This window comes from Rhipicephalus sanguineus, chromosome 3 (genome assembly GCF_013339695.2).
Source record: "Rhipicephalus sanguineus isolate Rsan-2018 chromosome 3, BIME_Rsan_1.4, whole genome shotgun sequence".
Taxonomy (NCBI): Eukaryota; Metazoa; Arthropoda; class Arachnida; order Ixodida; family Ixodidae; genus Rhipicephalus; species Rhipicephalus sanguineus.
In genome coordinates, this window is record NC_051178.1 from 211,555,378 (window position 1) to 211,582,218 (window position 26,841).

The 26,841-nt window shown below is 46.1% G+C and overlaps 1 protein-coding gene across 8 annotated transcripts in view; it reads left to right on the top strand.

Annotated features, from left to right (window-relative positions):
• LOC119388238 (serine/arginine repetitive matrix protein 2) overlaps positions 1-26,841 on the top strand; it is an 81,686-nt gene that overhangs the window by 41,758 nt on the left and 13,087 nt on the right. For 7 of the 8 annotated variants that reach the window (XM_049413875.1, XM_049413877.1, XM_049413874.1 and 4 more), the window contains 10 exons: positions 240-324; positions 412-506; positions 1,924-1,961; positions 2,047-2,193; positions 6,897-6,968; positions 11,365-11,382; positions 17,668-17,787; positions 20,834-20,956; positions 22,624-22,753; positions 22,928-23,064. In XM_049413875.1, the coding sequence (XP_049269832.1) occupies positions 240-324; positions 412-506; positions 1,924-1,961; positions 2,047-2,193; positions 6,897-6,968; positions 11,365-11,382; positions 17,668-17,787; positions 20,834-20,956; positions 22,624-22,753; positions 22,928-23,064 (965 nt within the window). The remainder of the gene's footprint in view (positions 1-239; positions 325-411; positions 507-1,923; positions 1,962-2,046; positions 2,194-6,896; positions 6,969-11,364; positions 11,383-17,667; positions 17,788-20,833; positions 20,957-22,623; positions 22,754-22,927; positions 23,065-26,841) is intronic. The other variant, XM_037655905.2, reaches the window with a different exon arrangement.

Consider the following 26,841-nt stretch of genomic DNA (forward strand, 5'->3'; position numbering starts at 1 on the left):
TGCTACTGTAATTTTTAACCTTATTACAAGTATTGTTTTAGCTCAGAATGAAAAAAAGGCAGACACTTATTCAGCCAATTCCAGATTTGCAGTGTTTTATGCGTCTTCTTACTTGTTCTAGAACTCGGAAAAGATGATAAAATGGAGGTACCGCCGTTGAGCTTTAACCAGTAGTTGCATAAAGCAAGCTTTTTTTGGAGTACAGTTATGTAACTGGTAATGTACATCTTTTGTTCTAGGCCTTCTGCCCTCTGAATCAGGTGCCCACATTCTCGGCTCACGAAAGCCCATTTGATGTGTTTCAAACCAAGGACCTTGTTAGAGGTGAGACATGTTACTTGAGCACTGCATTCACGTGGCTTTGGAAGTGAACTCGCACTGACAAATCGTGGCTTGCTTCTTTACCTACAGCTGTTGTGATCAGCTGCTCTTCTGAATCTGAGCGCATCATTCTGTCCATGAAGCCAGATGCACTTCCTGCAGACCAGCAACACCTGATGAAGCTGGTAAGAATACTCGTATGTTCTAGTGTCTGCACGTGAACCTCATCATCCTTCTCTCAGAGTGCTAATGATGATGTAAGAAAGTCCCATCCGCTAAAATGCTGACGGATCTGTTGGAAAGTCGCCAAGATTTTTATGGACAAATCCAGACAGTACTGCTGGGGGGCTCTTGGGAGTGGTTGTTTAGTTGCTTGCATGTCACACTCCTAGAGTTCGTAGAGCTTTGTGTGTGCTGGTGGCACACGCAAATATAAGGACAAATTTTGTGTTCCTGATGTTGATTCTTGTGGATTTTTCACAGCGAAGCTGTCAGTGATATGTTGGTTGGAATTTTTAGTCTCATTGTCCGTTACTTGTCAGCGCAATATGTGGGCTGATCCCAGGGGTAGTGCGGTGTCGGATCAGCTCACGGCGAAGGTAGAGCAGGCTTCTTGTAGTGCAATATCAGGCCTACCTGTGGTCCTGTATTGACCCCTTTCCCAACACAGTACACTGGCATAGAATGCACAGCCCTATGTGTGTGCTCCTGCTTGACACCGGCTGACGGGTATGGTGCCATGACACATTTTAGCACCCCTACTCGGTAGTATACTGGGACCAAATGTGTAAAAGAGAAATACAAGGAAAAACTACACGACATGTGCTAGAGGCAATGAGAAATCTATGTATGTATGGGAATGGGGTGGGAGCAACTATGTGAGGGTGTGTGTGTGTGTGTGTGTACACATACATACACAGCACACACAACTGTCTCTCTCTCTGCACAACATGTGTAGAAAACAGTCACTATAGCAGCAAACCAATACGCTGTGCATACCTTGGATAATTCCCCATTAAGGGAGATTGCCGAGCACGTGCAAAAAGCAAGGCAGGACCCACTCATTTGTGCCCAAGAAGCGGAGCGCAGGCGTGTGGCCACATAACACCCTGCAGTTCTCAACCAAGAAGTTGAGCACAATTTGCCAGCATCAAGACCCTGATTTCATTCTGCAATACTGTTTGTCATGGGGTTCAACAGCTTTGCTGGTAGCAGGGATGAGCACCCATCATTTTTAATTAATTAGTAATGCAACTGTTTAGCAACATTATACACGCCATGTAAAATCAGTTAATCGTCTTTACTTTGCTTTTATATTTCTTAAATGTATCATGCATAAACTATGTTGGTTAAACATCGGCCACTCTCGGCTTATTTCTGCATGGCTAGTGTGTGACTAGTAATCTAGCAGATATGAAGAAGCCAGTGAACTTTCATATGTATTAATGAAACAGAGTTGCTTAGGGGTGAATCTTGTGTAAGGACAAGATGTGTACTAAAAGCGTTCCTGGTGTCTTTACACCTCATTCTTATAGTGGATAGAGTGATTGACTGATAAATGTACTCTATTGTGTTCATTCCTAAGTTTTCCCTATATTCCAGGGTTTGGTTACTGAGGAAGAGGTCCCTTCCCACCACAAGTGAGTTACAGCTCTCCTGATAGCACAATCATCACTGTGGGGAGTGTTTGTGTACTTTCGATTCACTTTGTTTCCTTGCGTGCAGGCGGCTGATGAGCACTCATGGCCGCTCATATCAAGAAGTCCTTGAGCGAACCATTGGTTTCAATAACCCTACTACTGCTAGCCATCTCTGTTCGGCTTTGGGAATACCGTCTTGGAGGCAGGCATCTCTTACCAAGGCTCTGCATATGTGAGTGAGGCTCACTGGTGGTTTACAGGAGCGCTGATGTAATACTTGACACATGCAATGTTTTTGGTGTTCAGCTCTTTGTATGCATGAATATTTTGGGCCAAGTGTTAATGGTGACACATTGGTTTGAGACTGTATTAGAGCTGTGCATAGGCCCCATTTTCGAGCCCCAGCCTGCATGCGTTGAAAGCCTGCCTGATCTCAATGCTGAAGGGCAAGGAGCCCACCCATACTGGCCCGATGTAAGAAAGCAAAAGGCCTGGCCGGACATTACAGGGGCTTTGTTGTGGCGAAAAGATATTGTTTTCTGATAAAGTGGCCTAGTTGTGTTCAGAGAGCTGGTTTTGCGTTGGGGACTTTGCAGATGCCATGTTACCGTTTTCAATAGGCGGATAGTGAAATCATGGCTCTCACAAAGGATTGTGGGCTATGGCGCCCCTCTGTACCGACTTCCGGTTCGAGACGTCGTGCCGCCGAGCAGGCACTGTTGCTAGTACCGTCGCTTTCTGTGTGTTCCATCTAGCAGTCGCGGTTACCTGTTCTCAAAAATTACTGCATAATACTCTGTAGTGCTGCGCAGCTGCAGCTTAGTTGAACAACAAATGAAATCACTACCGGATCGTTATAAAGGTGCGAACGGTCATTTCTTCATTCAAGTGGCATGCACCTCCGGACACATGCATGTTGCTTCGCAGGAAAGGGTGTTTCAGCACGTTTTGTGACCTGTAAAGACTTGTTGCACATCGCAGTGCCATAAAACATCCACTCAATCTGTTTTCATTTGGCTGAACTCGTAAAATTATCTATTTACTTTTGTGTCGCAAAGATGCCATCGAGGGTTCTATATAATGAATGGCAATCGTGAAATGTTTCTTACTCTAAAAATGAACAATTAACTCTCGCAGTTTTCTGGCTTTTCTTTCGGGCCTCTGAATCTTCCTTTATGTGAGATGTCATTCCCTCGCGCATTCGAGCATTGTGTTTCAATGCACGCGAAATTCTGCGCACCCTACATATATTTGTCTTTCAAGCACCATTAAAACGTATTGGCACTTCCCGCTTGCAAGTCTCCGAATTACTAGAGACGCTGTACCATGCAACTCGTTGCTTCAAAAGCGACTTCAGTAGTTTTACTTCGTACGATATCAGTAACTGAGAGGCCGTTGTGTTCCATTGGCCTTTTACATGCTGAGCAGTTTTTTTTATAAATTTTTCAAAAAGTAGGCGATGCAGTATATGCAATGCAAGTATACCGTAATGGCGTACTATCGGGCAGAGTATGTGTACTTTTGTCTGAAGTATATAAGTGATTTGGGAACGTACGTATGTTGACACACTTGTGCTCATACGTGTGAACGATTCTGAGGCAGGCACCATTTGTGCTCGAAAATACTAAATCAAGCTATTTCTTCAAACTATTACTGCGTGTTTTAAAGCATAACCGTATATCTACACTCGCATGCCGCGCTCGAGACCTGCCTCTTACCGTTCCCCGTATTTGCCCATTTCTACTTATCGATATGTTCTATAAACTGCGAAATATATTGTATCCATTCACAAAATAGTTCAAGAACACAATCACTCGACAACCAGTAACAGACGTGTCGCGGAATTGCACGTTTCCTCTCTGATTACACTGAACAGCAAGCACCTTGAAGCAGTGAAGAGCTAGGCCTCGAACCGGAAGTATTGTAGCAGACGACGCGCAGTTTTGCTATCCATCTATTGCTCGTATGCCAGGAGGGAATTGCACAATTTGCGCTGCACTTGTCCTAAAGGCGACTATGTTTTGCTGTCTACCGCTGCAAGGATCTGCTGCCACACCACACTTTTTGCATAATTTTTGGTAGCAGCTTGTGGGAGTCAGTTGAAATGTTCCTTTAAGTGGAATCAGCAATGTTGCCATATTGGATGTTGCTCTATTCGATCTCGAGGATGGTCGGTGGGGCATTAATAGCGCTTCACAGGAAATTCGATGGCCAGGGTACTGATGCATGCATCTGATTCCAACCGCTGAGTTATATTTCCCATGAAGCATTGTTGTTGTCCCAGTGCATCACAAAAACTTGACAAAAAGATGCAAAGGATGCTCTCCCAATGGTCACGGTGTTGGCATGAACTCTTTCCTTACCACAGGAAATTCGCCGTCTCTTGTGTGTCCGAGTTGGGAATCTTTTGTGCGTCTGCTTGTAGGTTTGCAGTGTCGTGCAATATATCAAAGTGAAGGTAAATAAGCATACATTTTGAATGGTGCTGACTTTAATAGATTCACAAGAAGCTTGTATGCCAAAAAAGTTTCGTAATCAGGCACTGCCGCTCAAGCCCTATGTTGCTTTGGCAGGCCTGATATGTGTATTACTTTCTTATGAAATGTACAATAAAGATTATTATTATTATTATTATTAATCAAAAAAATAAAAAGATTTCTAAAAGCTTTCCACAAGAACATCTCCTTAAAGAATTAGAAGCATAGATCAAGTACTCCTAGAGTTAATAAATATTAAGTGACACATAGTGAAATATTCAAGCCTTCATTAGTCCTCCTTAAGAAATTTTTTTTCAAGAAAAAAATTTACAGCATAATTTAATACCTAAATGCAACTAATAAATGCACCCTTGAAAGGTACATTTCGGAAAATAAAGAATAATTCATTATAAAGTTGTTAACAAAATGAGCAAACACGAATGAGTAACTAACTGATCCGAACTAAAACATGACTAAGTGACGTCGATCTCCCAGTCATCACTGCCTCTAAGCAACGTGGGATCAAGCGGAACAGTTTCCTCCTGCTTTTCTTTTTTGCACACACGCTGTTTCTCATGTCCATAACATCGTGCCACGAACATCACCGGTAATCGATTCATAGTGGCATAGTAAAGAAAGAGTGTGACAACTGGCACACTGTATTGCATTTCTTTTGTGTCCAATTTTTGTAAGCCACAGTAACATGCAAGGAAGGTGATTCATATTGATGTGGCCAAAGAGGGTAGCGAGACCTGTGAAGTTGCTTTGTGTGGTGCTTGTCAACACTGGGGCGTATCAAATTGGGGCAGAGGCACGACTGTGGCATTATGCTGTTTACCGGTCACCGGTGGAACGCAAATATATTCAAAACAGGCTTCAGCATGTTTAGGATGAAGGGGAATGTACCATATGTAAAGTACATCGCATACTGCAATTTCTGTGATGTGTTTAATGTGGGCAACAAAAGAAAAAAGGTAATAGTACGAGGGGGTAGCGTGTGCGCGGAGGAGGTGCAGCATGCTGGAGAAGCATTTTGCAATAATGTCTGCATTATGGGCTTGAGTTGGTCTTCGCACATGGCCCAGCCTGCCTGGCAAAAACGTAGAGTAGCCCAAGCCTGTCTTTTGGGCCGCTTGGAGCCCATGCACACATCCAAACTGTTTTAATGCCCGACTGCTATGCCTGTGCTGCGTGTCATTGTAATGTTCATTATAAATGGCAATGTTGCTGAATGTGGAGTCTGAAAGGTTTTTGCTGTGATATCTTGCTCCTGACCTTTTGCTTGTGATGTGAGGCTTCTGCTAACATTCAAATCCCAGCCACGGCAGCTGCATTTTGATGGGGGCAGTATGCAAGAACGGACTTAGGTGTAGATGAAAGAACTCCATCCAGGTGGCCCCCCCACTGTAGCATGCCATGCCTCATAAACTTATTTGAAGTTTTAAGGCGCGAATAAGACACGGACGAAGAATAGGAACACACACACGGAGCACCGGAACACACACAAGCCCAGTCTGCCATTTTTACATACGCCTCATAAACGTATCGTGGTTTTGGCGTGCAAAACCGCAGCAGTGATCTTTATCATGCTACCCTTTCCCAAAGCCATACATGGCTCTCCCCCTTTCACCCAAAGCGGGCACGGACGAGAATCTTGGCATTACAACGTTTTGATGCTGAAGGCACATTTTCAGTGCTCCTATCCTTGGCATTTCAATGAAAATAATGGGGATGTGCTGACAAAAGTGAAAAAGGATGCCTCAGTTCATGTTGCGCAGGAGCTGACATTGAGGCAAGGGTGTTGAGACTTTATTGCCTCTGTGAATGCTAGTCAGTCATGAGTTAACCTTAATTGTAGCTCCCACATGGTTTTTGCACAAAATGTAAACATTATTTGTTGCTCCATTTAGCTTATGAGAGTATGTTTATGTAAGCATTTGTTTGCTGTTCTTTTGATATCCTCAATAATTTGACACTCGGTTAATTTGTATATATTTTCTGGTCTTCTGAAATTCAAGTTATCGAGGCTTTACCATAGCATGCTCTAGAGCTTCCCCATAGCGTTTGACTGGAATTCCAGTTTGTGTTAGTTCATCATGCATATTTGAGATTCTCATGATAGTGAGCAAAGCATTTGATTGGATTAGCTGGTTTCGCTATCTGCTATATTCCTAGTGCAGTATACTAGGACAGTGCAGCACATTTTCTGTTTAAATGTGAAGCATTTTTTGGCTGTTTTATTCTAAAATTGTGTGCTAATATCAATCTCACAAAACAGTGTTGGTTTAGGAGTGTGTAAAAGAGTTCGTACTGTCCATTTTGATCAGTTTAGGCAATTCTAGAGGCATGGAATTTTACTTTCATAAGGTATTTTGTACAGCCATCAACATGCCTCTTTTTCTTAGAACATGACTTTAGCTGGCTGTTCCTAATGCATACGCAACTGGTATTGTTCCAGGAAAGAATACTCCAAAGAAGAGTATGCAACAGCTCTGCGGAAGGCCCAGTCATCCAAGTGGGCCTACAAGAGGTATGTGTATGCCTTGCATGGCTTGGCAGCCTTTTCCTGCACAGTGCAGCAAAAGCCCACATATAACAGTAGTAAAGAAATCGCACTTCTCACAACCTTGTTACGAGACAGTGGGATGACACAATGCTCAATTTGGCTCGGCAAGCATGTCACCGTATTGTCAATCTCCTGAAATTCTTGAACTGGCACCGTGTTGGCACTCCTGCAGTTGGCATAATCATCACTAGATTCTTATATCTGTATATGTTTAGCCCAGCATGTTAAATCTTGATAAAATGAATACCAGAAGATATCAGATAAAATTTTCAAGCAATCATTTGGAAGTTGGCTGATCCTATTGGGGATGTCACTTTCAGTAAATATAGGTTGGCTAAGCCATTGCTCTAGTGGGAGGGGTTATGATGTAAGTGATAAAGCATGGATCCTGTAGTGGTCTCGCTGGTCAAAAATTATGCATGCCTACAGAGGTGGGTACAGGGGGTGGGTCAGTCAAGCTAGACTATGTATAGAGAGGAAGGTACACAAAATAACTCTATCATTGCGATCAAAATTTTCAATTTGTTTGTGCAAGGTTCATCCCAGTATTATTATTAGAGCTGTGCGAATAGCAAAATTTTGGGTGCGAAGCGAATTCGAATAATAAAGATTGAATGCGAATCGAATCGAATAATTTCGAATAATTTTCTAATATTTCTCAAACATTTTTCGAATAATTCGAAGTGAACTTACAGAAAAAGTTGCAGAGAATCCCTAAGTATGTTCTTGTGAGATCGCAACATGAAAGTGTTTCTTTTCGCTAGGTTGATGAAGCGCTGGTGCGGTCATATTTCATAGTTGTCTTTCTTATCAAGAGTGAGGCAATGTAGAGGCCGAATTGTATTTATGTACATGATTTGGTGCAACCGAAGTGTTGCCGACAACACTTTACACGTGATAGGCAAAGATGCCATTTCCTCAGCCTCTCCTCCTCTTTCAACTTCTGTGGAAGGCCAACTGACGTGGCGGACAAGGGTGTGCTCCCTTCAAGTTTGGAGTTCCAAATCTGCCAAGTAGATGTCGATATATAAGAACATCTGAAATTTTGGATGCTAAAAAGCTTCGGCGTCCGATTTTTCGTACTTCCTGCCCAAATTTCAGGTCCAAAACAGCATTAATTGAGCCCCCAACTCTGCCACATCTTTCATCTCCATGTTGGAACCAGCGTTTTCTCGAGTTAATACATTTGCGACCGTAGCGGAGCTTGAAAGGCAGCTTTGCCGCAATACGGGGGTGTGATGAGGTGAAGCATATTGAAAATCTAGGGACCACTTTCAAACGGACGTTGACCGTCTCTTGGCTAACGGACCTTTAAAGGCAGCTTTGCCGCAATACGGGGGTATGAGGAGGTGAAGTATATTGAAAATCTAGGGACCATTTCTAACCGGACTTTGTCTCTTGGCTAAGTTCGACCGTAACGGAGCTTGAAAGGCAGCTTTACCGCAATACGGGGGTGTGATGAGGTGAAGCATATTGAAAATCTAGGGACCATTTCTAACCGGTCTTTGTCTCTTGGCTAAGTTCGACCGTAACGGAGCTTGAAAGGCAGCTTTGCCGCAATACGAGAGTGTAATGAGGTGAAGCATATTGAAAATCTGAAGGGGTCACTTTCAACCGGACGTTGACTGCATTTGTCTTTGGGAAGTTCGAATAGTTCGAATAGTAAAATTTCAGTGCGAATCGAATCGAATAGCAAACACTATTCGAAAAATATTCGAAATTTCGAATATTCGCACACCCCTAATTATTATACATGTTGTGGACAAAATTACAGACAAGCTGGGAGGGGACGAGCACCCCACCTACCCCACATGCCTCTGTATGCATGTCTCGGGAAACTTTACAAAAGGGGACATGTCTTCATCAGGGCTGGCCTGATAATTTTGTCAGAATGTTGGCTCCAGCAGTGTTTCCTAATCGACGATTTCACATGACATTTTAAATGTTATCTAGCATCTCTAGTGCACAGCCATACTTCAAAAGCTTCTGGGCCTCAAGTTAGTGCAGCTTGACCCGGTATATAGACCAAATGTGAATTCATGTCAGGGTTAAGTGTGAAAATGATAGGCTGTGCCATTGCTTCAAGTCGTATTCTAAACCAACCACCTTGGATATTGGTACGAGGAGGAGGAACAAAGCTTTCATCAGTAGCTGTGGTGTAGGAATCTCTTTGGACAAATCACTTGTTAAGAGTGTCTGCATTAACTTTCCAGTTAGCACAGGCATATTTGTGTGCAGGGCTGACAGTACTGCTTTCCTGCTTTCAGCATGAGCATTGTCATTCTGCAAGGAACAGTGTTGTTAGATTAGCTTGGCATGTTTCTAGTCGTTGCAGCAGACAAGGACTACTTGAAAAGTTGTTATGCAGTTATGCAAGGCTTGTTGCTGTATTTGAACAAAAATACTGCATGTACTGCACGTGCAGATGTATGGCAGTGATCAGAGGCAGTTCCTTAATTCAAAATAATTGATGGGACTCTGCATACAGTCGAACCCACTTATAACAATCTATCAGTTATAACGACCATATTTCGATGCACTTACGATTTTCCTATGCTACCCATTGAAATTGCGTCCACATATAGCGAACATTTTTCAAAGCCTCCTACTTTTACAACGAACACTTCAGACACGGTCGCGGTAAAAATATGGTGTATACGAAGCGAAAAAAAAGTTAAAGTAGGCCTTCTAAAGCATGAGAGGCGCACGCTCGCACGTACCCCAGTCTAGTTTACTCGTGACGAAGATACCCGAAATCGGCGAGCACCGCATGCGCTGCTTTCGGACGCTACGATCGAGGTCGCTCGCTTTCCGGTCGTTTCTTCAGTGGCAGAATGGCAGTGGGGAATAAAAAAAAAAAAAGAAAGAAAGAAATAGTAGGCAGCATGAAGCCTGCAGCGTGAAGGCAGCATGAAGTCAGCTTTCGCACGGCAACCTTTCCTGGCGCCGTTCTCTGCAGCTGTTTTGTGTTGTTGGCGTTGCACGTTGTTAATCTTTGTTATCCATCCCTCTATTTCTTTTTCTTTTTCATGCTTCACTTTGGCATATATAAGGTGTTTCATTCTGCCATTAAAACCAGTTGTCAGTCAGCGCTTTTGTGTCCGTGTCGTCTCTCTTGTAGGTGTGTGTTCGCACTGTTACCCCCTTAATCTACACTCTGCAGCTACGACCGCCTACGATGAACCTATGCCTTGGAACGCAAGAATCCATAAAATGCAATAAGCGATGACCGCGATAACTTTTCAGTGCTTAAATGTTCACTGTGTCGACATCACAGCGTGCCGCAAAATGTCTTTCATCTTTTCGATAATGGCAGAGACCGGCCGATCAATGATTACGACTTCCGCACGATTGCGGCGATTCCTTCACGGATAAGCATCAGAAGAGAGTGAAGGTGATGTGGCGGCCGGCGATGAACGTGCCATTATGGTTTATCGCCGACAACCTTATCACAGTCATCTGCAGCTATCGGCTCGGCTGCACGTGTGGCGTAAACTGTTCAGGATGACAGCGGTACAAGCAGTACAAGCGCGCCATGCCATTGCCATTCGAAAGTTCGCTTCCGCCGCGCCGTGCGAGATAAAATGCGCATCGCTTCGTGTAAACGAAACTAGCTCGCTGGTGTTGAGCGACACAGGCACCGAGAAACGTTGATGCACTTACAGCGAGCGTATACAGCGTGTTTTATTAGGCGGCAACCCAAGCGCGCCGCGCCTGTCGTGCAGGGCTGTCAGAGCATCACGGAGACGTAGAGTGCGCGTTGCTTCCAAAATGCTTGTCTTCGCCACGTTGAACGTACAGGCCGCTCGTCGCACCCGTGCACGCTCAGAAGTGAAGCGGGCACAAATGCGCACAAATGCAAGCGGCCCGGCAGTGATGGCGTGAACCGAGTAGGCGACGTGCTGCACGCAACTAGCCAGGGATGATCGGCTCCACGTAGCGGTACCGCAGTTCAATGAAACGTTGTTGCTTCACTGCAAAGGCAGTTTAATTCACTCGTGCACGCAGCGGGCCTCGCTTCACAACGCGAAAAGGCCTAACTTCCCACCGGAGGAGTTGTTAGCACTTTCCAATAAAAATGCGCAGAAAAACAAAAAGCGGCTTGGTTGCTAAATGCATGTTTTTGAGGGCGAGTCCATTTACAACGAACTACTGATATAACGACCAGTTTTCGCGCACTTTCGAGTTCGTTATAAACGGGTTCGACTGTATTTGCATATCTGTTCTCAGTTTTCATACTAGAGTTATGTGTGGGCTTCACTGCAGAGTTTTGCGAGAGGTATAAGTGGTGGCAGGACTTTTTTTTGCTAATCAAATGTGCTGCAAGCATTAATTTTGCTTTTCTTTTTAATTTCCACAGATGTGACGTAAGCAGCTTGTAAGTTTCACTCTTTTGCTTATAGGGCCCACATGCCCTGCAAAATTCTGGCCAGGTAATGCCTTGGCACTGTTTCCTTTGGTCACTGCTTAATCCTTACACCCAGTGTATGCGTGCCTCTGTGCTTGATAATGCTTGGCTGATTGGCTGGGTTCCTCCTCCTCCCTAGGGTAGCTGTTCGGGCTTTTTGGTTTGCCATGATACAGTGCAAAAGACAAAGACAGAGAAGAGGCTTGACACACACGAGCGCTAAAATTGTAATTTGGCATCTGGGCAGTAGTTCACACCAAATGAATTGTCGCTCGACCTCCCCCTTTATTCAATCAACTATCATGTCTGCGTCAGCCTAGTCTGTTGTAATCCTTTGAGAGTTAAATGTTATTTGCCAAATGCAACCTTTAGGGTTGAGCTAATTTATTGCAGGTTTAAAATTTTCAGAGTGACCCGTTAAAAAAAAAAATTGAGCCTAACCTTTTTATGGTGACCATGAAGTTGCATAAAAAATATTTTCCATAGGCATTATTCATGAACAATAAAAATAAATACGAGAAAGGAACTTATCAAAAAGTATGTGCGCTGAAATAAATATGTTTCACAGGCTTAGATAAACGTGATCACCAGATTGCTGTTATCTTTGTACCAGTGAAAATTGTCCTGCTGCACGCACTTTTGAGGAGTTGCTTCTAGGTTGGATTCAGAGCTTGAACTCATTAGTGATTCCTTGTTGCAATTAGTCTAATTGCAATTTGGCATCTGGGCAGTAGTTCACACCAAATGAATTGTCGCTCAACTTTCTTGCAGCAAAGAAAGCGTTGCGCATGTCCACATCGTAATCACTTTGTATGTGAGTGTATGCAAACAAATCTCTATGGTTTTGTGTCCTTGAGAAAACAAATTGAAAAATTGCAATAACCCTGTAAAAAAAACTCTAGCCATTCCAGTAACAAAAAGCAGAGGTTAAGAATGTCAAGAAGACAAACAGGGTGACGCACAAACTCGGAACTGATTTTTTTAGTGACTGCATGCATGCTGTCTCCTGATTTTAAAACGCAATATACGAGAGCAGTAAGAAAAAAACATTAAACCTGAATAGCTCACCTTTTCTTCAACATGTATGCTGAAGTCTATTGCTTTATTTTTTTAAGATGCACTGCATTACGTATTTAAATTTTTTAGGCAATAATTGAAGGCTCGATTAGACACCAGTAACAGCCACTTCAGATGCATGGTTGTGGTAACCACGGTATAGGGGAAACACAGTTCGCATATGCGTGCTGCGCAGTTTGCATCTTATCTGTTGACACAAATTACGTTCCCGAATCTTCTCACTGGTGCACACTTTTCCTTTAGGCCCATGTATTTGCAGGCACAGGATGCAGTGAACATGATTGCTACATTTGATAGACTTGGCTGAAAGATAGTTGAAACCCTTACCATGGAGCGTAATGAATTGGCCGACTGCTTGAAGCTGTGTTGGCTAATCCAGTTATGGTGCACACCACTATCACTTGTTTTGCTAGGTTAAGTGTGCCACAAATGCCCTCCTGTCTTTAGAAAGGGCAGAGGCCAGTCAAAAGTGCTTGTTTTCAAAACATTTTCGAAAGGCTGCTGCTGCAAATGTTCATTTATTCAGCGTTGCATACTACTAATACACTAAGATGTCCACATGCCATTGATGTCAATTCATAGTTTTCTGAAAGCTTCGTGGGTATTGTGCAGTCGTTGTGAGAGATCTGGAAATTTTGCGTGCTGTGAGAGAAAGAAAAATATCCTTGTCATGCGTATTTCAGGCAAAGTACAGGTCATCCCACGTAACTTGAGCCTGAACTTTAAAAATGAAAGGGCCGTTGGAAGTGAATCAAACTGAACATATGCTGTTCGCACTGGCATATTTCTTGGCATAGTTCCTTAGGCTATCTTTATCTTCCCCTTGACTAACTCATTAATCATATTTAATTAACCAGCCTTTTAATTATTGGCTCAAGATCAGAAGTATGAATGCAGAGTTGGGAAGCACCTTCAGAAACCACCGATTGAATTGTGTCCTGTGTGATACGTCTCACGTAGTCCTTTTTTCCTTGCTGCAAAGAAAGCCCACGAAATGTGAAAAAAGCCACGTGACTGAGCACTTGCACACTGCTTTCATGCTGCTCTCGAGCTTGCGGCTGGTGAACAGTGGCAGCTGCATTGTTTCATGCGTGTGCTCGGCAGCACTCGGCCTCGGCAGCACTCAGCCAGTTGTATGCATTTTTGCCAAGATCCGACAAAGCTGCAGGCCCAGATGCTGGCCACCATGAAAAACACTCTGCTGCTTCCCTGTGACCACAGTCACGCTGCTGGTGACCTGGTTCACCGATGGTATGCTTGAGAACAACACCATACCAGTGTGCAAGTGCTTGGTCGTATGGCTTTTTTCATATTTCGCGGGCTTTCTAACGCGGAAAAAGGGCTACGTGAGACATATCGCACAGGAAACAACTCAATCGTTGGCTTCTGGAGGTGCTTTGCAACCCTGCATTCGTACTTCGGGTCTTAAGCCAATAATTAAGCCAATAAATATAATTAATGAGTTAAGGGGAAAGTAAAAAGTAGCCTGTGTAACTACAGGCAAGTGCAAATAGTATGCGTTCGGTTCCGATTCGCTTCCAAAGCGCCTTTCAATATTAACATCTTGGCTCAAGTTATGTGGGATGACCCGTATTTTGTGGGATAGGATTTTCTGTTGGTCACAACAGCACATGTCAAGAGATGCCACTTTGGACTTGGGTGTTGCTGTGTACTTCCACTTAATGCATATTGATGCTGTATTCCCACCAGTTCTACTGTACTTAAAGTTAAACCTAGATGTAGCGAACCTCAATTTAACAAGTTCCTAGATTTAGCAAATTTTTTTCATTCCCCAACTCTGTCCCCATAGAAGCCCATGTATTTTTTACCTCCATGTAACGAAGGCATTGTGGCAAATGACCTGGGTGTAACGAATTTTCCATGCTCATCGTTCATTATTTTGAGCAGTAGATCTGCTGAAAATTTGGATAAATAATGCAACTTTTGCAATGGCTAAAAAAAAGGCAAGTGGCGATCGCGAGAGGAACACATGCGATAGCAGTGAGCCAGAGCAATTGATCTGGTGTGCCGCGATGATGATCAAAACCGCTAGCTTGCTGAATGCCGCTCTGTGGCAGATCCCAGTTTCTTTCCCTTTTTTTCGTTTATGCATCGTGACACCATGTGTCGCTGTTGCGCATACCTGATTTTGTTTGCTTTTTTAGGCTTGTGCGTGTTCTGTCGTCATAGCATCATGTGTGAGTAGACGCGACGCGAGCCTTAACGGGAGTGTCAACGTCAGCAGTGTGTATTGCGCGTTTCTCACAGTGATTGTTCGCTTCAAAAATGTGTTCAGTGAGAAAGTGTAAAATTTTGTCTTTCGAGGACAAGCTGTAGACAGTCAATGCGGTCGCCGCTGGCGAGAAGAAGGATGTTGCTGCGTGATTCAACATTCCTGCCAGCACCCTGGAAACTATCTTGAAAGTGAAAGACAGCACCCGCAGTGCAGTAGAATCGGGCACAAGCTCGAAGAAAAAAAGGATGAAGTTGTCAACGTACACCGATGTGGACAAAGCCATGCTTATGTGGTTTTTAGACACACGTGCTCGAAATGTGCCCATAAGCGGTGCCATCCTACAACCAGGGATGCAACAGCTGCGCCAATTGCGCCAATTCGATACAATTCCTTATTTTTGCGCCAAGCTGAGCCAAAACCGTGAAATTGGTTAAAATTGCGCCACGCTGCGCCAAAATGCCCGACCAGCTTAAAACTTTCCCAGTTGCGCAAATTTGAGCAAGAAATGCAGGCCGCGTTGGTCATCTGCAGCGTGGGCATCGTCATCCAATACAGACGCACAGACCCTAACCCTAACCCCTCACGAAAGAAAAAAGAAAGTCAGTTTCACCGCAAGGACGAAGCAGTGAATGCGATAGCGACAAATTGTAATGTTATACGAAGTGAAGCTGGCAGCAAACTCTTTTGTATCCGATCTCGCGTAACTCTACAAAACGTTGGTGTAAGAGAATACGGCCACTCCAGGGAAAGATTGTCTTTCTGCACAGTGTCTTCGCACTGAGAGCGCAGCACGTAGCAGGATATACGAGCCGCCCGCTGATGGCTGCCGAGATAGCGCGCGCGCCAGCGATCGCGACCGTGACCTTAGAATCAAAGTTCAGAGTTGCTACTCGAGCGACAGCCTCCCCCCCCCCCCCCTCTTGCGTCTTTGCATGCTCGTTCAAGATGGGCGGGGCGTTTCCTCTATGCTTTGATGGCAGGCTTCCCGGAGCGGAGTGGTGTTATCGCATACGCCCTCCGAGCGATGGAGATGGGCTGGCTCGTTTGATATCTGCTTCAGCCGCGTTCGTCGCCCGCGTTCGCGTGCTTTTACCCGCGGTAGAACATACTATGCACAGGGATATGTTATCAATTTGGACTTTATACGGGAGATGACGGCAAAAACTTGTCGAGAGTGACCATATAGTTGCTATCGCGATAGAAAAGGACAGTAGTTCTCAAATTTCCTGATGCTTGTTTTATTGCGTGCATAATGCTTTTTAAGCCACTTTTGCCGCAGCACACTGGTGTCCTGCGGAAAAGCATACTGAGATTTAGAAGGGGCCATTAGTACTAGCTGTCAGGGACACAACACATTTTGTTCCTTAATTACTCATTCGTGCACGGACCGTGTAATTACGAGTACTAGTATGATTGCTGACGTCTAAAAAATTATTGGCAATCATTTGGAGCTGCTGTGTATGGCGTTTCTGCGGCCTTGAGGATCAATAGACAAAAGCGTATGCCAGTTTTCTTTTTTCGCTACCCCCACTTGCTCCTGCTTTATGAATCTCCCGAATTTCCTGGTTGCCAGGTTCGCAGGTCCACATTAGCATTTCCAGTGCCTGTCAAATTATATGACAAGTTCTGCAAATGCTAATGTGGACTTAGTCATTGTTCGCAACGTGGGGTGGCTCACCACAATGCTTTTATTGAAATAGCAGTGTTCACGTGCACTGTGCACGAATTAGCTGATGTTGAATGGTTTCTACATATTTTTTTCTTTTCTTAAAATAAGCCTTCTTTGTTATACTGCTCCAAATTTGGGATTTAGGGCTAAAAAATGCAGGGTTCTTTTCGTAACCTGCTCCAAATTTGGATTTTTGCGCTCCAAAAGCAACATTTTGGTGCTCCAAAAATTGCTCCAAATCCTATTTGGGCTGTTGCATCCTTGTACAACAAAAAGCGAAGCATTTTATTTCCATCCTGGGCCATGACGACTTCAAAGCTAGCAACGGCTGGCTGCAAGGATTTAAGAGCTGAAACGGAGTCGTCGGGAAGATCATTAGCAGAAAGTTGGCCTCTGCCGACAGCGATGCTTGTGCATCGTGGGTGGCCGATGAGCTGCCTGGCGTTTTGAGCCGTTACGAGGCAGCTGACGTTTATAACGCTGATGAAATGGCTCTGTTTTATCAGATGCTGCCTAATCGCACGCTGGCACTTAAAGGAGAGGACTGCCACGGAGGCAAGCAAAGCAAACTCTACGTGACGGTTTTGCTTTGCGCCAACAGCGATAGCAGTGATAAACGGGTCCCGTTAACCGAAGCATGGGATGCACTATGTGCGAACGGGGGAGTGCCCGACGATGTTGAACTTGGTGTATTTTTGTTTTCTGACAACGGTACCGTATGTACCGAAGAAATGTCAGATGCGGCGCTTGTTGAAATGGTGCAAAATCACAGTCACGACGAAGTTGCATCAGAGAAAGATCCACTGTTTGCCGCACTTAACACGAAGGAAGCGATGGACGCGTTGGACGTCTTGGGTCATGCCACCGGCGCGTAGGATGATGCTGTATTTCATGAATTAAGTTCCTTGGAGCAGTGCTTGATGTCATCATATGTGAAGAAAATGCAAGCCAAAATCACGCAGCTTTTTTCTTCTGAATAAATGTGAGAGGTGAGGCCTTCTGAAGTGATGTCCATCTCGTTTTGGTTTTGTTTTGCATTATACTTGCCTATTTTCATGTGAAACTGCATGTAACAAAAACCTGTATATATAGCGAAATATTGCTGACATTCGTCAATTTCGTTACATCCAGGTTTAGCTGTACCGTGTAGTTGTCTAGATGTCTGCGCAAATTGGCTATCTTCAGAAAGTGGCCAAGTGTATGCATGATTTCTGCTTTTGGAGTCTCCTTTGGTTGACTGTTTCGAATGCTTTCTTCCTTCTGCCACCTACAGCCTGAAAGATGGAGTGATGCATTTCAAGGCTGGCAACCACAGTGAGGCATTTGCCTGCCTCAACAAGGCCCTCCAGATCGACCCCGAGAACGTGGAGGCGCTGGTGGCACGTGGCGCTCTGTGAGTGGCTCATGTTATCTCAGTATGAGCATTTTGATTTCTTTGCTTAAGTGTAAACTGTAACTCATGTGCACTAAACTGATACCTTATTTGTAACCTCAGCATCAACCTACGTCAGTCATCACCACTACCATAGTCCCTCGATACTTTTCTACTGGTCACGAAACTTCGGGCCAAGTTTGGCATAGGGACACAGCCTCCCACAAGGGGGCGTTACTGCAGACAAGGGGGCTTTCATTGTGGCCGCTTGAACGGTGTTATCGGTGCGTCAAGAGGTTTCCGTGGCGGAGACTCGCGCTGGTGGCTTCACGGACATGTTTCCGTGCGTTTTTTTATATACTGATCACCTATCGCGTATAGGCAGCGTACTCGTACCTGCGCGTAGCAGCCATAAATGTCTCTTTGGTTGCGGCAGTGTTCTAGTCATTTCGATCGCGGTGAAATCGGCGTGCAGCCACGCCCTGCACGCTGATTTAGCAAAGACTGCTTGGCCATGCCTTTTTTATGCTTTTTATTTTCCTCGAGGCTGTAGCCTATGTCAGCGGAACCACCGCGACCAACGTTGCCAGTACACAGCTGTACGCATGACGCAGTTCCGAAGCGCTGCACACAGCCTCCTCTGTTTGGCAAGCTTTGTCCTCAGCCTTGCTTACCGTCGGCATACTTTCTGCACAACAAGGGGAAAAACACCAAGGTTTACGAAATCCATCAAGTTTGCTCAACTTGCGTTATAATCAGCGTGTCGAAGAACACAGAAGAGCAAGCCGCGTAAAACTGCAATATTTACCGTCATTTATTGCATCCAATTTGTCGGAGACGTCCAACCGGATCCTCTGCGCAGCATTTCCCCCACTGGAATCCTCCGAAGACTCTCAACGACGCTTGACCGGCTGCCTGTGTGGCAACTGCCGAGGTGCCGGCTTCTTTTGGGACAAGTAAGCCGGGAGACCTTCAAATAATCGAGATATAGCGCCGGCCCTCGGCTTCGCTCTTTCACGCGGCAACCTAACAACGGTGCCTTCTATAACGCATTCGTCTTCGCGAATAATGTCCTCGTTATAGAAATGTTTTTCGCATACTCGAACGTTTGGTGAACTGAATGAGAATGTGCCCGTTTCTTTACGTGGTATCGCCCGCTTCCACTGCTCACGGCTTTCGGGGTCGCTGGGGAACACAAACGAAGATACTTTTTCAGTGGTTCCTCTATACTCGCGGACAACTTTTCTTGGCAATGAAGGGAAGGCTAGAGAGCCGAACTACGCATGTGCTACGGCTGAAGATTATAGTCCCACAATTGCGTCCATGTTTTCTGCATGAGAATAAAAAAACAACAACATTACTTTATTTTCTACGGGGCGCTGTTTGAAAAGAGGGTCAGCGCGCACCAAGGAGATATTTATATTTGTTTTGCTATATGCAGTGTCATTTCGCGTTTTCGCACCTGTGAATACGTCGCACCTTTTACGTGCACCTCACAGTCAAAAAGGCGTCTGCGTCTTCAGGTGAGTGCTCGTCACCCTCCAGCTTTTCCGACGATTCGCCGAGGGAGCTTGTGATGAATTTTACTAACAAATGGCTGTCTAAATCTGTGACGGCCGCTTGAATAATCAAATGGCCATCACAGGAGATGCGGAAGGTTCACAAACCAGAACTAAATTCGAAACGCGTGCCGTGCCGGACTACTTTCCGGAGCTGTACATGTGCAGTAGCTCCGCTCCCATAGCCTTTCCTTCATTGCCAGGAAAAGTTGTCCGCGAGTATATAGCCGGAGCGACAGTGCAGCACACAGCATGTCTTTGTCATCATTCGTGAAGCTGCCGCTAACGGTTTGTCGCATACGAAAATGGTCACAGGCACACACAGCAGCGCACACACACGATAAAACGGCGCAAACAAAGCGAGCACAGCACGCCGTCGCCGCGCTGGCCTCAACTAGTGCCTTGTTCGCTGGAGCGACCGTGCAGCACGCAGGACGTTTTCAGCATCGTTCGTCACGCTGCCGCTAACTATTCGTCACGTTTGAATGCGATAAGACGTACAGAAAGCACCGCACACATCCGATACAGCACGACACACAAAAACAAACACACCACGCCGTCGTCTCGCTGACTGCTTCGATGGTGCCGTGGGTGCCCCCTTAACACTGGTGGCGCTGCCTCGCGGTCAAAGTTGGCGACACACAAAGCTCTCCCATAGAGTGACGGGGAAGTTTCGTGACCAGTAAAAAGTATTGAGGGATTATGCCACTACTAAGGGGGTGACGGAATATGTTTTAAGGCGATTATCATTCTGTATTTAAGCGTGCTTTTTTTTTTCTGATCATTCCACCATTTTCAGTGGTACATTCAACAGTTCTTCATTTTGGGTGAATTAATGAAAGAAATCGAAGCCAGTGATGCAGCCCACCAGGGGCGTAGCCAGAAATTTTTTTCGGGGGGGGGGGGGTCAACCATACTTAATGTATGTTCGTGCGTGCGTTTGTATGTGTGCGTGTATACATGCACAAAGAAAACTGAAAAATTTCGGAGGGTAGGGGGTTCGACCCCCCCCCCCCCCCTCTCTCTTGGCTACGCCCCTGCAGCCCACCATCATTAATGAATTCTGAGGTAGCAGGGTTAAATAAATTCACAGGCTACCACTGTCAAAATGGATGCAGAATGTGCATCAGTGATTCAAATTTACGTGAGAATGCATGTAGCAGCAGTGGTGAATTGTGGTGCGCCAGTTCACAGCTTCACTTGCTGCTTCTGCTCTTAGTTTTGCATGACAGTGCCTTTTGGTGTCAATATGGCAGCTTCGACGTCCGATTCCCTACCCACTTTGATCGACAGCTTGCTAGAGAAGCAGCCCAGTGGTACACACCTAATGGCTGAGGTAGGCATAACAGGAAAGTGGTTGTATGCCTTAATGTGTGTGGTGTGTTTTGAGAACATAAATAGCTTAAAAATGTTAATGCAAAGCATTTTTTAATCAAGTGTGGTCATGGAGAAACTGTCGTGCTCTGCTTTACACTGAAGCTCTGTTTTTCTTTGTGCTGGTTGGCCAGGTTCGCGAATAACAGCAACTTGCGACGTGCCCTGGAAGACTTCGAGCAGGCCCTGACCTTGAATCCAAACCACCCCAATGCCCGCAAGTACATGTCCGAGACTCTGGTCGCCCTTGGACGCTAGTGAGTATCCTGCCCATTATGGGGAAGCGCTTGTGTTATATTTAGTTAAACACGGGACTATTTGATAGTTGGCTGCAACTTCAGAAGGCAGCGGCATTTCCACCTTAAAGGCTGATGAACATGAGCCCTCGCCAGTGGGTGTGCATTCTCAACTGATGCCGCGAGTCAGACAACCATCGACCCCACAGATGATGAATGTGGCCGAAAACATGAGAGGGACTATTTCTCATGTCCAGGAGGCGATCGGTTGCTGTACTTTGGCCATCTGGGCAAGGCCTCTCGTGCTTTAAGTTGCACTAAGCTGTAGTTGCTGTCTTGACAAAAGCTTCCACCTCCCTAAAATTTTAAACTGAAAGGCAGTGCACGTGTGGAGGAAAATGAACAATATGCGTGTCTCAAAACATGGATGGTTCACGCAGTAGAAATTTGCATTTCATAGCGATTAATTTGCTTTAGTAAGCTTCACTGCAATACAGTCATGTAATGCAGTGAGTACTGGTTGAAGGTGATGTCTGTGCAGTGGGGAATATTTGCTGAACCTATTTGCTGCAGGAAAGAGGACAGCCATGGTTTTTCAAGAATGCTAAATGCTTCCCAGTCCAATGCATTCCACAGGACTGCAGATGAAAAATAAAAAAATAAACTTTTATGCATTCGGCATGGCCTTGTTGAAACAAATCGGTTAAATCCTGCTGTTCACATTACTCAAGATACTTTTTCAGGTAGGTGAAAATTTTGGATGGGCATACATCGTATTTCGATTTACAATGTGTAGAACTATGCATACCTTGAAAAAAATGTGTGCTCTGGCAGTCATTTAAAAAAAGTATCCAGGTCCCTCCTTCAGTGTTATGTCTGCAGGTTTCGTAAGTCTTAAAGGCAAAACCCCATATGTGCGAAAATGCACGCGACAGCGACGAGCGATGCTATGAGCGACGAAACGAGCCGTTCGCGCGACGTGTCGCGTGGTCGATTTCGCGCGATCGCTCGGCTTTTCAGATTTGGAATCCGTCGCTCGTCGCCCGGAAGTGCTGTGCTCAAGCAGCCAATAGCAAAAAACCGGAACAAGATGCATCAGTGACGTATTGCTGATTGCCGCCACTTTCTTATCGACGCGCATCAACAACAACGTTCATCAACAATGGCCAACGGCGACGAGCGCAACTAGCGCAACGTTGACGTTGTTGAACGCGAACGTGCGTTACGGGACCTCAGGGCCGGGAACTACAAGTCCCACGCCCTCTGTGACGCGGCTTGGCGGCACGTAGCAGCAGTGATGGGATCGAAAAAAATGCTGCAAGACAATGATACACATTTTATGTACAATTAAGCAACAAAACATCGTATTTTACATTGCATACTGCTGACAACGGGCAACTTTTGGCACGAGTAAACGCCCTCATGCCAGCAACAGTGGAGATCGCTCGCCGAAGCCGTCGCGTAAATGGGGTTTGCCCATCCAAGCGACCGCTTGCGCGAAGACCATCTACGTCGCGTCGCTCGTCGCTGTTGCGTGCATTTTTGCGTATATGGGGTTTTGCCTTAAAGTTGGCAGGCATTCGCTGAGCATTGGGTGTGACATCATCCCTCACTTGGTGAACCCTTGCTATTTGCTGTGAAGTTTCACAGCTGTCTTCTTACTGAAGAGGGTATCATGGTATGTGCAGCTACGAGGAGAGGGGTGACTTGGAAGGTGCGGTCAAGACGTACAAGAAGGCTGTGAAAGTGAACTTGAGCAACACAGATGCCCGGGAAGCCCTTATTGCCATGGAAGTGAAGGAGCGCAAGAAGGAGGCCGTACGTACCTTGCATTGTCGTGATGCCAGCCCTTATGTCAGCAGCTCCTTATGCTCTTGTTGCTCTCCACTGCTGCAGTAAACTGATGATCTAGATTGAGAGCACTTTGTAGATGCAGCTGGGAAAGCTGAGTGAGCTCAATAGTGCAGCCATCACATTGGTCTCTCTTTGCAGGAGCCCTTGGTGTCCCAAGACACCCGGTCTCTGTCAAGCCAGGCGTCGCTGCTTGCTGAACTTCAAGGAGAGATGGGCAAGCCCAAAGACACCCGAGAAAAGCTGCGTCTTCTGCTTAAGGATGAAGTGGAGAAAAAGTGAGCCCCTCGTCGCTGTGTTACAGAACAGGGGTAGTCCTAACTGCACCAAATGGCTTTTGGCCACGCAGGCAGGAATCCTGAAAGCAAGCCGATTTCATAAGTGCAATTGTTTTTGTATTGGGATAGGTAATACTGTACTTGTACTGTAGAGAGCTACACTAGAAGCTGGGTACACTCATCCCTCGTTATCATGAGATGGGATATAACAAAATAATAGATATAATGAAGTAAACAAAGTTTCCCTTGGAAACCCCCATAGAAATGCTCGTAAAACCTCATTCTAAAGAAGTACCGTAAAAACCCGCGTATAGCCCGGGGTTTTTTTCTAGATTTTAGGGTGCGAAATTTCGGCCCCGTACTATATGCGGGTCCCAAGAATTTTCGGCCCAAATTCAGTTTCGGTTTCGGCATAGCGCGGTGCTATCATCATCATCAGCTGTCTGCGCGCTTCTGCGCTAGGTAGTGTTAGCGGCGTTAGTCTTAACTGGTCAGTTGGTCAGTGGCCTTTGCTTCAACTTGGTGCCCATAACGACGGCCTCGATTTTGCTCCTGTGATTTTACACCATGTCAGGACCGCGCAGGCAGTACTCTGCTGCTTTTAAAAGAAAAGTTATCGCTGCTGCCGAAACCATCGGCAACTGTGCCGCGGAGCGGCAGTTCGGAGTCAACGAGCGGAGCATTCGCGGTTGGCGGAAGCAGAAGGAAGCCCTCTTTGCATGCAGCGGCCAGCGAAAAAGTTTCCGCGGACCAAAAAATGGAGCATTTCCTGACGTGGAACGAGAACTCACAGACTTTGTGCGGGAGCAGCGAGCTGCACATCTCGCTGTCAACATCGAGCTGCTACAAGCGAAGGCAAGGGAGATCGCTCGAGACAAAGGCATTCAGCCGGAGGATTTCAAAGCGAGCAAGCATTGGGTGTCTCGCTTCATGCGCCGCGCTGGGTTCTCCCTACGTCGGCGTACGTCGATGTCCCAGAAGCTACCAGAGAGCTACGAAGAGCACCTCGTGGCTTTTCAAAGGTACATAATTGCGTTGCGAAAGGCAGTCCCCTTTCAGCTGGGCCAGATCGGCAACGCGGATCAGACGCCGGTCTACCTGGATATGCCCTCGGCGCTGACGGTGCATCAAAAAGGCTCCAGGCAAGTTATCGTGCGGTCGACTGGAAACGAAAAAACGCGGGTGACTGTAATGTTATCCTGCACGGCTGACGGTCGCAAGCTGCCACCCTACGTGGTGTTCAAACGAAAGACGCTGCCGAAGGGGGAGAAGTTCCCGAAAAATGTCGTCGTCCGCTGCCAGGACAAGGGGTGGATGGACGAATCGTTAGTCCTTGACTGGATAAAGTCCGTGTGGTGTCGACGGCCCGGAGCACTGCTGGGGCTCCCTTCGATGCTTGTGCTCGACGCGTTTCGGTGTCACCTGGCCGACTCCGTAAAGCGACTGCTGCGCGACTCCCGCACCGAGCTCGTCGTCATCCCGGGAGGGATGACATCACAGCTGCAGCCGCTTGATGTGTGCCTTAATAAGCCATTTAAGGACCATGTCAAGCGCCTGTACGTGGAGCGGATGAGGTCCGGAGAACCAGAAGTGACCCCTGCCGGACGGCTGAAACGGGCCTCGCCAGCGATGCTCTGCTCGTGGATAGTCGAGGCTTGGGCCTGCATTCCAGAGGCGCTCGTTTGCCGCGCCTTCAAAAAGTGCTCCATCTCCAACGCGCTTGATGGCACTGAGGATGATGTGCTGTGGGAGAACATTTCCGACAAGGGAGCTTCGGAAGAGAGTGCGTCCGACGACGATGATGAATGAAATGTCAATAAATGCATTTTTTCCATTTTCCTCGGACTATATTCGGGTGAAAACTTTTTTTCTCACGTTTGCTATCCCCGAATTACACCCCGGACTATATGCGGGTCCGAGCTATATGCGGGTTTTTACGGTAAAATCATCTCGAAAGCCCAAAAAATTTCCACGCATTCTTGCTGGGTATATCGCTTTCTGTGGTGTTCATGAATTCATTCGGCACTGCAATTCAAAACTCCCGCTTGCCAACTTTACTGTGTCATATTGTCATGCATAGCCACGTGCAAGCAGCGGCACAAATTATTTGATGCGACGTGACATCTTTCACAGTGTTTGCTATGGGCCGCTGACGGGGAATCGAAAATCTTTCATTGTAGTGCTGTTCGTTATACAGTATAACCTCGTTACAACAGATCTTCTCACAACAGACATTCCGTTACTATAGACCAATTGGCGGCATTACGCCGACCTCCGTATCTGTTCTATTGATTGAGCTTCGTTTACAACGGATTCTGGTACACCAGACATTCGGATATACAGTAGAACCTCGTTGATACGTTTCCGAAAAAAACACGGAAGATAAACGTACGATCTGGGAAAACGTACGATCCGAATCCGGTAAAAATTGAGGCTGACAAGCCCATATTGAGGTGCAAGGGCAAAAAACATTTATTTCTCAAAAAAACATGGAGGGACTCTTCGATTTTCGAACTCCTGGCATCTCGCTAGCAGCCAGAGGTCAGCCAGCTAGTTGCGGTCCTGGGAGGAAATAACGTCGTGGTCACGTGTGTTGAAATCCCGAGACAACCCGAATATTGCAAAATCTCTCTGGGACAACCAGCGTAAGCGTAAAGAAACGCTACAGCCGTGTCAGCAGACAAAACTTTGCGCTGGTTTTTGCGTCAGTTCTTTCTGCATTGCCGCTTGGAAATATGGGGCTAGGTTTGCCGAAGAGCGGAACTGATATTTTCGAGCATACTCATTTGGGATATGATCACGTACGTTGGCAAGATCACGCACGACTCGCCTCGTCCGTGAAGAAAACTGCCGCCCTGCTAAAGGCTTAACAAGCTCAACTCTACGCAGTGCGCGTAACAATCGCGGTACAACACGATATGCGAAATCTCGCGAAAGTGATTAGCATCCCCGAAAGCGACAGCTGCTCGCGTCTATCGCATACTACATTGCACACTCGCGCTGATCAGTTTGCGTTCTGTCTTAACTTGAGACATGCGCTGGTATGTTCGCCGCCACTCGTAATATTCGCACCATCTCGCATGGCAGAACGGGCTTTAATATATAGCGCCCGGCGTAATGGCAACCGAAGCTGAAGCCCTCAAGAGCTCGCATTGCGATCCGTCGAGTCCTCACAAAGATGGCAGCGAGCGCGCATCGTCTCGTTTTGGCGTCTGATAACCAGAAACCTCCTAGATATCTTCCAGAACATTTTTTTTTTCTGGCAGCGTCTGACGACCTGCTGGTAGGCAGAATTGTCCAGCCAGAGAAAAACGAACGCCGGCTGGAATCGCGCCGCGCAATGGGCGGAGCAGCCCGAAAACGAACACGCTCTGGGAGAAAAGTGTGGGGAAAATTATCGGCCATATTCACTGGGCACAATGGCGGCGTTGCTATGGTTACGTGTCGCGGCGTGTTGTGCAGCGGCGGCGGCATGCGTCTCGGTAGGTCTTGTACTGAACCGTGGCGGACTGGAGGAGCGACAGCCTCCATTCTTTGGGCCGCATTGTTAGTTCCCCCGGCGGTTGTCATAGCCATGGGGTCTGAACAAAAGTGTGTGGAACGAGTGTGCATCTATGTAGTGTGCTACGGATGAAGGATTTGCAATGCTCAGCAAAATCGTGCCAAGTGCTACAGAAAATACTTTCTTTTTTTTTGTAATGCCGTTTGAAGATTTTGACGGCCAGCGTTGCCGCCTGCCTTCAGATCGGTGTGTGGTTGACAGAGAGCGGCGATCGA